At 30.6% G+C, this 11,566-nt stretch overlaps 1 protein-coding gene across 1 annotated transcript; it reads right to left on the bottom strand.

The window, feature by feature from the left end:
* Positions 1 to 4,229: 4,229 nt before the first annotated feature.
* LOC105131923 (pectinesterase PPME1-like) lies at positions 4,230 to 6,787 on the bottom strand. The gene is made up of 4 exons (XM_011035136.1): positions 6,140 to 6,787; positions 5,697 to 5,903; positions 4,836 to 5,080; positions 4,230 to 4,386 (listed from the first exon to the last, which is right to left on the bottom strand). Exons 1-4 carry the CDS (start codon positions 6,662 to 6,664, stop codon positions 4,230 to 4,232), a joined length of 1,134 nt encoding a protein of 377 aa, XP_011033438.1. The 5' UTR covers positions 6,665 to 6,787.
* Between the last annotated feature and the right edge of the window lie 4,779 nt (positions 6,788 to 11,566).

The following is an 11,566-nucleotide window of genomic DNA, read 5'->3' as shown; positions in this document are numbered from 1 at the left end:
TCTTCTTCTGTTTTTCTTTCCGGTGAAATATTTTCATGGAATAAGATTGGAATTTATAGGCTGATCACTAGTAAGAGAGGCTTAAAATACTTGGGATTAAGAGAGCTCTTCGCATAATTCCCTCTATTTTAAATTGCTGGTTACCTCGCAACCACTTGATATACATGTAGCAAGACGATAGAATAGCATCTTCTCCTTCTTCTTTCCTTTTCCTTCCTTCTTTCTTTTTCGAACATAGCCAAAGATAGCTATTTATCCATTGGCCAAACTAGAATGGAACTACATTTTTTTATACTTCTGTTCATCGTCTAGCGCCGAATTCAATTTATTTTGCTAGAATAATATTATTTTCCGTACGATATTTTCTTGTTGCAAAATCTACGAGTATAGTGAATCTCTCTATTTGAGCTTCTTGCTTTAATTCTTATCCTTGTAAACTTATTCCTCTTCCCAAGTATTTCATAATACCATTTCACATGTATAATATAATATTTTCTCATTGCATGTATTTCTCAAAACTTTTAAAATACATTTATATTTTTAATTTAACCTAATATTTTGTTAAAAAACCATCTCAACCAGTAATGGAGTCAAAAAGAAACAAAAAGTGGTAATTTCCCCCTTAATGCTTTTTTATATATATTAAAATATCAATATATTAGTTTAGGGAATTGTTACTGTAGGGAAGGAAAAACAAAGTTGTTATTATTTATAATTATTAATTTATAATACAATATAATATAATATAATATATACACAGCCCATTCCACAAATTTTTCCATTTTGTTTACATATCAAATCAATGGTATCTGCTTAAGAATATGGAATCCCTGACTAATAAAATATTTTTGTTCGTTGTCTTTATCACTTTGTTCTTTTCATGAGCTGCTATGTTGCTTTGTTTTTTTATGAGCTGTTATTATCTAATTCTCTGGTATGCAAATTTCTCATTAATTATAGTTAAGGAATTATTTTTTTTCTTTTTTGCTTTATATTTTAGGTAAATTTTCTTTAATTTTTCTATTAATTTCATTTTTTATTTTCATTTTATTCTTTTATAATAAATTATTAAAAATATTAGGATTTATGATAATTTAAGGGTTTTGATGCGAATATATTCAAATATGTTCAAAATAAATATTTAAATCTACTAATTTAATCAATTAAATGTTTCTTCTCTTATTATAAAGGAATAAATTAATATTCACACAAAACCACTATTATTGATATCTTTGTCATTGGTAGAGTAGTTTATTGAAATTTAATATTTACACATGACTTGTTTGTAGGTAAAATATCAAGTACAAAACATATTTTTCAAGAATTGTTCCTCTTACATATACACTAGACATTACTTCTCAATTAAATATCTACAAATGATTATGTATAATTTAATTAACATACTTATTATATATATATATATGAATTAAAATATGTTTTTTATTTTGATGAATAGATGCGTATTTTGCTATGAATTTCATATGAAATATTAGAATTATTATGTAACTCAACTGATTTTTATTTAATAATAAATTATTATTTAGTTATGTTAATTATTATGTTGACACTAATGATGATAAAAAAAATTCAGTAGGTTCATATTAAATTAACTTGTCACTAGACAAGTATTTCAAGCGTAAATTCCTTGAGGATGAAGAGTTGATCAAAGCTTCAAGTCATGTAACTCAATCAAGTTCAAAGAAAAATCATAGTGAAATCAACCTCGATACTCTCCTTGTTAACCCTGGCTTAAGAAGACCAATTTATGAATACCATATAAATGATAGGAATGCAATCCGAAGAGCTTATCTATAAAAAAGTCCTTGTCAACCTTCATACTGTGATTTTCCTAAAAAACAATTTAGGAATATATCAATACTACGACATTTTAATCCGACTTGGTTTGGTACATACCTAACATGGTTAGAGTATAGCATAGCCAAAGATGTTGTCTTTTGCTTGTATTGTTATCTCTTCAAGTCAAAAGGGGGTGTTGATTCATTTATGGGTGAATGATTTTCAAATTATCTCATATTGGAAAGTCTAATGGTTGTCACAATGTAGCTTGGATAAAATATGAGAATTTGATAAATGAAAAACAAAGTATCTGAGTAGACAGTAAAGAGTCAAAGTGATTATCAAACTCAATTGAACGCTTCAATACAGTGTGCTTGTTTTTTATTGCACCAAGGACTTCCACTTCATGGCCATGATGAATGTGAATGTTCAAGCAACCAAGAAAATTATCTAAAGCTCTTACATTTTCTTTCTAGAAATAATGAAGCTATTAAAAGAGTTACTTTTAGTGAAGTTTCTAGACATAACAAGTTGACTTCTCCAGATATTCAAAAAGATATTACTCAAGCTATTGTAGAGGAGATTATAAATGTGAATATCAAAGATCTAGGTGACTCATTATTTTTAATTTTAATTTATGATTCACGTGACATATCAATCAAGCAACAAATGATTATTGTTCTACGATATGTAGAGAAAAATTGACATATAATTGAATGTTTTCTTAGCATTCAACATGTGCGAGATACAATTGCTAGTTCACTCAGAGCAACTATTAAAGCTTTGTTTTCTAAACATGGGCTAAGCAGATCAAGATTGCGTGGTCAGGGAAATGATAGAGCTAGTAACATGCGAGGTGAATTCAATGGCTTGAAAGCACTTAATCTAAATAGCAATCCAAGTGCATATTATGTACATTGTTTTGCTCACAGACTTCAATTGACTCTTGTGGCTGTTACAAAGAAGCATAATGAAGTTGGAGATGTCTTCAATTTTATTTCTAGCATTATAAACATAGTTAGATTATCATGCAAAAGGATGGAGGTGATTAGAGAAAAACAATATGCTAGAATTATTCAAGGACTTGAAAATAGAAAAATTTCTAGTAGCCGAGACTTAAATCAATAAACTGCTCTTAGAAGGTATGGTAATACTCATTGGGGCTCCCACTATGTTATAATTATTCATCTACTTGCAATGTTTTCATCAGTTTTTGATGTGTTTGAGACTATAAGGGAGGATGGGATGAACTCAGAACGGAGAATAGAACCAATCATTTTAACAGATATTATGGAATCATTTAATTTTGTATTCATGCTTTATTTTTTAAGAAGGATACTAGTAGTTACTAATGAGTTCTCACAAGCATTACAAAAAAGAGATTAAGACATAGAAAATGCTATGAGTTTATTGAAAACATTAAAGGAATGATTTAAAATGATGAGAGAGAACGATTGAGAATCTTTACTGGAAGAAGTATCATCTTTTTTGCTTCAAACATGATATTGATATTCTAAACATGGATGATGAGTACAAGCTTCGGGGTCTTTCAAGGCGAAAATCTCAAAGGATTACAAACCTGTACCGTTTTCGTTATAAAATGTTTAACAATATCATTTACATGAAACTTACTAAGTTGGATGATAATTTTACCAAGATGAGTACATAGTTACTTGTTTATGTGGCATGTTTAAACTCAAGTGACTCTTTCTATGCTTTTAACAAAGAAAAGCTTCTTCACCTTGCTTTTTTTTTTTTTTTATCCTAGTGAATTCTCTATAGTTGACATTATGGTACTTGGTGACCAACTTGATACGTATATTATTGATCTATACGGTGATGATGAGTTCTCTAGTATTGAAGGTATTGCTAATCTTGCAGAGAAAATAGTAAAAACAAAGAAGAATTTAATATTTTCATTAGTAAAAGTTTTTTGGAATTGAAACTTGTAAAGATCCACTTTATTTTGTGCTTAATTTTTATCAAATAAATAGGGATTATGAGATTATGTCTTTGTTTGCTTTGCTTTATGACCTCAACGGACACGCAAAATACTAGGTCAAGGGCTTTTGTTTCTTGATACAATTTTGGTCTAAAAGTACCATCTATTTATGTTTTTAAAGAACAAGGAATGTTGTTAAATGAGTTATTGATTTTTCGAAACAATTTTCTCAACGTTTCTGTTGTAGTCAATTTGGTCTCTAAGCCTGGCGTTCCTTTTTGTCGATTAATATATATGTATATATGGTATTTGCAAAGACAAGAAAAAAAAATGATATTTGTCGATGAATATATGGCGATCTAGATACATGTCGACCAGAGAATCCAATTTCCTTCCTTTGGTTTCTCTGCAAATTGATTTATTTTTTTCACAAGATGGATGTTACTGCTCTATATGCCTAAGGATAATGATATTTGAATTATATCCCAAATTAATTCGGAGGATGTAGCAGCCATTTGGAACCTTCAATGAAGCCAAGAGTAATGAAGGGTGCTACTTGACCAGGGGCTAGCTGCTTGCTCGCTTGAGCACGGGCTGCGGGGTTAGCTCCTTCTCCATTGCACTTGTATTCTCCAAATAAAGCAGTGCTGAAAGCAATGGCTCGAATATATTACTAAAACATCCAATCCCTAAAATTTAATGATTCCAATCTCGAAAAAACGTAAACTTAATTTCATTTAATTAATAATTAGGGTCCATATCTTTCGTTCATTAAAAATAATAAAAACCCTTCTGGTTTATTTTTATTTTTATTTTTATTTTTATAATAAACAAGATTGAAATTAATTAAATTAAATCTCATTAAATAAATATGAATATTTAGTTAACGTCTCACTATAGAAGAAAACGGTGACAACAGTAAAGATAGTGGGCATGTTCTATTTTAAAATGATAAAAATTTACTTCAAAATTATTTTTTAAACATTTATTTGATGTTTTTATCTTGGTTTTTCTAATCAAACTCGATTATTTTTTTCAGATCTTCTTGAAACACAATCTAAAATAATTATAAATAGAAGATGGATTAAATACATACTGGTCTCGTTCAGGGTGGAAATTATTGGACCATCCCTCAGGATTAACAACACTACTCATGGTAGTGTATGAGAACACTACTCGTGGCCTTTGCTGCCATGCTCGTCCCAAATACGCCCTCTTGGTGCCGGTGCCATCGACTTTGCAATGCACGAACGAAAATCCAGTATCTTCTGCCTCGTTGTTTCTTGCATGGGCTGTGATGAAATTCCCTTTTTCATCACCAATCACACGTAACTCTGTTCCCTGCATTTAATTAGAATGTTCAATATATTACACCACATTTATGCACATCAATTGCCATCCATACATACCATACTGGTAAATGATCCAGATCAGAGAGTCAGTAAGTGATCGACAAGGTAACACGATCTATATAGTTTTTTTTTGTTTTAAAGAAACAATATTGCTTTTGACATTTAAAAAAAAACTAAAATAATATGTTTTGAACAAAAATATAAAAATATTGATCAGCTTACAAGTTAACTAATCGAGTCATTCAGACTTGATCATATCAACTCTTCAAATAATTTAAAAATAAACCCAAATAAAACTAGGATCCAGATCAGGAGGTTGAGATTGTCAATATATGGATCGATGAATTAACTAATTTTGTTTGTTATTTTATAAATAAATATCATTTTAATAATTTTATTTTGAAAAAAATTCAAAACAATATCTTTTAAATAAAAAGATGTTAATGAGGTCATTAGTTGACTAATCAAGTTATTCAAGCCGGGTCAACTCTCTAGGTTATTGAAAAGCAAACCAACACCTTAATAACTATGATCCATACATGATACGTAAGACAATCATTTTTTAAATAGAATTTGATTTGGAGAGTTAGTGTTTTAAGGGTTACCAAATACAAGGACTTTCCACTTCCAAAAATGTAATCAACGGTGCCTTCAATATAACAATCCTTGAAGAGATGCCGTCCCTTGTCATCACACAATGTGTCTTGAAATCCAATAAATCTGCAGTTATAGAAAGCAGACTTGTCGCCAGAAATCCTCAGAGCAACTGCTTGTTCTCCTTTCAATTGCCCCTGTGGCCTCGGCGCAGAATTCTGTTCCAACAATTCCATAGAAAAGAAAAGGCAACATGTAATAACCCCAAAAGAGAAAAGAATTAGTGAGATGCGAAAGTACATTTTCATTTTAAGACGTGGGAATTTGCGTGACCGATGATGATGAAGATGGCCTTAAGCTCCCTTCTTCATTAACATTCAAACTTCAGGCGGGCTATGTGTGAAGTAGTGAAAAGAAATGGAAATTGATAATATTTTATGAAACATGAACACACCTTAATAATGATATTAGCAGCTACAAAGTAATCAGCCTCAGCTTCCAAGGTAGCACTGTAAACAGTTCCATATTGTCTTGCCGTGCCATCAAATGACAAGGTTGGCATGTTACCAGGTGATCCCAAGAATGTAACAAAAGGTTTTCCACGTTCAATTTTGAGTTTTTCAATGTACTCTCCAGGTCCAATATGCACAATCACTCGTTCTTTATTCCCTGTTGGAATGCTGTTAATGGCATCCTTCAAGGTTTTGAACTCTCCACTTCCATCTTTCCGAACCTTGATGGTTCTTGGTTTGGCTTCGGCCGCCAAGAGGGCAGGATCTATGGTGCCCTTACGGTCTGCCAGGGGCCTGACATTGTCTTGAAACCATTTGTTTAGGCTCGATGGATCGGCAGGTATCGGACTTTTATCATCGGAACTAACGGTGGCGGACACAAGAAGAATTGCTGTGATGGCACACTGAATAGCTGCAATGCAAGTACCCATCTTCTTCTGTTTTTCTTTCCGGTGAAATATTTTCATGGAATAAGATTGGAATTTATAGGCTGATCACTAGTAAGAGAGGCTTAAAATACTTGGGATTAAGAGAGCTCTTCGCATAATTCCCTCTATTTTAAATTGCTGGTTACCTCGCAACCACTTGATATACATGTAGCAAGACGATAGAATAGCATCTTCTCCTTCTTCTTTCCTTTTCCTTCCTTCTTTCTTTTTCGAACATAGCCAAAGATAGCTATTTATCCATTGGCCAAACTAGAATGGAACTACATTTTTTTATACTTCTGTTCATCGTCTAGCGCCGAATTCAATTTATTTTGCTAGAATAATATTATTTTCCGTACGATATTTTCTTGTTGCAAAATCTACGAGTATAGTGAATCTCTCTATTTGAGCTTCTTGCTTTAATTCTTATCCTTGTAAACTTATTCCTCTTCCCAAGTATTTCATAATACCATTTCACATGTATAATATAATATTTTCTCATTGCATGTATTTCTCAAAACTTTTAAAATACATTTATATTTTTAATTTAACCTAATATTTTGTTAAAAAACCATCTCAACCAGTAATGGAGTCAAAAAGAAACAAAAAGTGGTAATTTCCCCCTTAATGCTTTTTTATATATATTAAAATATCAATATATTAGTTTAGGGAATTGTTACTGTAGGGAAGGAAAAACAAAGTTGTTATTATTTATAATTATTAATTTATAATACAATATAATATAATATAATATATACACAGCCCATTCCACAAATTTTTCCATTTTGTTTACATATCAAATCAATGGTATCTGCTTAAGAATATGGAATCCCTGACTAATAAAATATTTTTGTTCGTTGTCTTTATCACTTTGTTCTTTTCATGAGCTGCTATGTTGCTTTGTTTTTTTATGAGCTGTTATTATCTAATTCTCTGGTATGCAAATTTCTCATTAATTATAGTTAAGGAATTATTTTTTTTCTTTTTTGCTTTATATTTTAGGTAAATTTTCTTTAATTTTTCTATTAATTTCATTTTTTATTTTCATTTTATTCTTTTATAATAAATTATTAAAAATATTAGGATTTATGATAATTTAAGGGTTTTGATGCGAATATATTCAAATATGTTCAAAATAAATATTTAAATCTACTAATTTAATCAATTAAATGTTTCTTCTCTTATTATAAAGGAATAAATTAATATTCACACAAAACCACTATTATTGATATCTTTGTCATTGGTAGAGTAGTTTATTGAAATTTAATATTTACACATGACTTGTTTGTAGGTAAAATATCAAGTACAAAACATATTTTTCAAGAATTGTTCCTCTTACATATACACTAGACATTACTTCTCAATTAAATATCTACAAATGATTATGTATAATTTAATTAACATACTTATTATATATATATATATGAATTAAAATATGTTTTTATTTTGATGAATAGATGCGTATTTTGCTATGAATTTCATATGAAATATTTAGAATTATTATGTAACTCAACTGATTTTTATTTAATAATAAATTATTATTTAGTTATGTTAATTATTATGTTGACACTAATGATGATAAAAAAAATTCAGTAGGTTCATATTAAATTAACTTGTCACTAGACAAGTATTTCAAGCGTAAATTCCTTGAGGATGAAGAGTCGATCAAAGCTTCAAGTCATGTAACTCAATCAAGTTAAAAAAAAAATCATAGTGAAATCAACCTCGACACTCTCCTTGTTAACCCTGGCTTAAGAAGACCAATTTATGAATACCATATAAATGATAGGAATGCAATCCGAAGAGCTTATCTATAAAAAAGTCCTTGTCAACCTTCACACTGTGATTTTCCTCAAAAACAATTTAGGAATATATCAATACTACGAAATTTTAATCCGACTTGGTTTGGTACATACCTAACATGGTTAGAGTATAGCATAGCCAAAGATGTTGTCTTTTGCTTGTATTGTTATCTCTTCAAGTCAAAAGGGGGTGTTGATTCATTTATGGGTGAATGATTTTCAAATTATCTCATATTGGAAAGTCTAATGGTTGTCACAATGTAGCTTGGATAAAATATGAGAATTTGATAAATGAAAAACAAAGTATCTGAGTAGACAGTAAAGAGTCAAAGTGATTATCAAACATCTCAACCAGTAATGGAGTCAAAAAGAAACAAAAAGTGACAATTTCCCCCTTAATGCTTTTTTATATATATTAAAATATCAATATATTAGTTTAGGGAATTGTTATTACATGGAAGGAAAAAGAAGAGTTGTTATTGTTTATAATTGTTGACTTATAATATAATATAATATATATACACATCTGAATCCATAAATTTTTCCCTTTTGTTTCTATATCAAATCAATTTCTAGACATAACAAGTTGACTTCTCCAGATATTCAAAAAGATATTACTCAAGCTATTGTAGAGGAGATTATAAATGTGAATATCAAAGATCTAGGTGACTCATTATTTTTAATTTTAATTTATGATTCACGTGACATATCAATCAAGCAACAAATGATTATTGTTCTACGATATGTAGAGAAAAATCGACATATAATTGAATGTTTTCTTAGCATTCAACATGTGCGAGATACAATTGCTAATTGACTCAGAGCAACTATTGAAGTTTTGTTTTCTAAACATGGATTAAGCAGATCAAGATTGCGTGGTCAGGGAAATGATAGAGCTAGTAACATGCGAGGTGAATTCAATGGCTTGAAAGCACTTAATCTAAATAGCAATCCAAGTGCATATTATGTACATTGTTTTGCTCACAGACTTCAATTGACTCTTGTGGCTGTTACAAAGAAGCATAATGAAGTTGGAGATGTCTTCAATTTTATTTCTAGCATTATAAACATAGTTAGATTATCATGCAAAATGATGGAGGTGATTAGAGAAAAACAATATGCTAGAATTATTCAAGGACTTGAAAATAGAAAAATTTCTAGTAGCCGAGACTTAAATCAATAAACTGCTCTTAGAAGGTATGGTAATACTCATTGGGGCTCCCACTATGTTATAATTATTCATCTACTTGCAATGTTTTCATCAGTTTTTGATGTGTTTGAGACTATAAGGGAGGATGGGATGAACTCAGAACGGAGAATAGAACCAATCATTTTAACAGATATTATGGAATCATTTAATTTTGTATTCATGCTTTATTTTTTAAGAAGGATACTAGTAGTTACTAATGAGTTCTCACAAGCATTACAAAAAAGAGATTAAGACATAGAAAATGCTATGAGTTTATTGAAAACATTAAAGGAATGATTTAAAATGATGAGAGAGAACGATTGAGAATCTTTACTGGAAGAAGCATCATCTTTTTGCTTCAAACATGATATTGATATTCTAAACATGGATGATGAGTACAAGCTTCGTGGTCTTTCAAGGCGAAAATCTCAAAGGATTACAAACCTGTACCGTTTTCGTTATAAATTGTTTAACAATATTATTTACATGAAACTTACTAAGTTGGATGATAATTTTACCAAAACGAGTACCTAGTTACTTGTTTATGTGGCATGTTTAAACTCAAGTGACTCTTTCTATGCTTTTAACAAAGAAAAGCTTTTTCACCTTGCTTTTTTTTATTCTAGTGAATTCTCTATAGTGGACTTTATGGTACTTGGTGACCAACTTGATACGTATATTATTGATCTATATGGTGATGATGAGTTCTCTAGTATTGAAGGTATTGCTAATCTTGTAGAGAAAATAGTAAAAACAAAGAAGAATTTAATATTTTCATTAGTAAAAGTTTTTTGGAATTGAAACTTGTAAAGATCCACTTTATTTTGTGCTTAATTTTTATCAAATAAATAGGGATTATGAGATTATGCCTTTGTTTGCTTTGCTTTATGACCTCAACGGACACGCAAAATACTAGGTCAAGGGCTTTTGTTTCTTGATACAATTTTGGTCTAAAAGTACCATCTATTTATGTTTTTAAAGAACAAGGAATGTTCTTAAATGAGTTGTAGATTTTTCGAAACAATTTTCTCAACGTTTCTGTTGTAGTCAATTTGGTCTCTAAGCCTGGCGTTCCTTTTTGTCGATTAATATATGGTATTTGTAAAGACAAGGAAAGAAAACAAAATGATGATGATATTTGTCGATGAATATATGGCGATCTAGATACATGTCGACCAGAGAATCCAATTTCCTTCCTTTGGTTTCTCTGCAAATTGATTTATTTTTTTCACAAGATGGATGTTACTGCTCTATATGCCTAAGGATAATGATATTTGAATTATATCCCAAATTAATTCGGAGGATGTAGCAGCCATTTGGAACCTTCAATGAAGCCAAGAGTAATGAAGGGTGCTACTTGACCAGGGGCTAGCTGCTTGCTCGCTTGAGCACGGGCTGCGGGGTTAGCTCCTTCTCCATTGCACTTGTATTCTCCAAATAAAGCAGTGCTGAAAGCAATGGCTCGAATATATTAATAAAACATTCAATCCCTAAAATTTAATGATTCCACTCTCAAAAAATGTAAACTTAAAACACTGAATAAACACAATCTAAAATAATTATAAATAGAAGATGGATTAAATACATACTGGTCTCGTTCAGGGTGGAAATTATTGGACCATCCCTCAGGATTAACAACACTACTCATGGTAGTGTATGAGAACACTACTCGTGGCCTTTGCTGCCATGCTCGTCCCAAATACGCCCTCTTGGTGCCGGTGCCATCGACTTTGCAATGCACGAACGAAAATCCAGTATCTTCTGCCTCGTTGTTTCTTGCATGGGCTGTGATGAAATTCCCTTTTTCATCACCAATCACACGTAACTCTGTTCCCTGCATTTAATTAGAATGTTCAATATATTACACCACATTTATGCACATCAATTGCCATCCATACATACCATACTGGTAAATGATCCAGATCAGAGAGTCAGTAAGTGATCGACAAG

Source organism: Populus euphratica, unplaced genomic scaffold (genome assembly GCF_000495115.2).
Source record: "Populus euphratica unplaced genomic scaffold, PopEup_1.0 scaffold73.1, whole genome shotgun sequence".
In the NCBI taxonomy this organism is placed as follows: Eukaryota; Viridiplantae; Streptophyta; class Magnoliopsida; order Malpighiales; family Salicaceae; genus Populus; species Populus euphratica.
This window is presented reverse-complemented; position numbering and strand designations above follow the sequence as displayed.

Bases quoted from the DNA above. Each gene is read 5' to 3' on its own strand.
- LOC105131923 (XM_011035136.1), bottom strand. From the start codon at position 6,664: ATGAAAATATTTCACCGGAAAGAAAAACAGAAGAAGATGGGTACTTGC. The intron at 5,904-6,139 runs GTGTGTTCATGT...TTGTTGGAACAG, and splicing joins CTGCTAATATCATTATTAAG to AATTCTGCGCCGAGGCCACA. The intron at 5,081-5,696 runs GTAACCCTTAAA...AATTAAATGCAG, and splicing joins GTGGAAAGTCCTTGTATTTG to GGAACAGAGTTACGTGTGAT.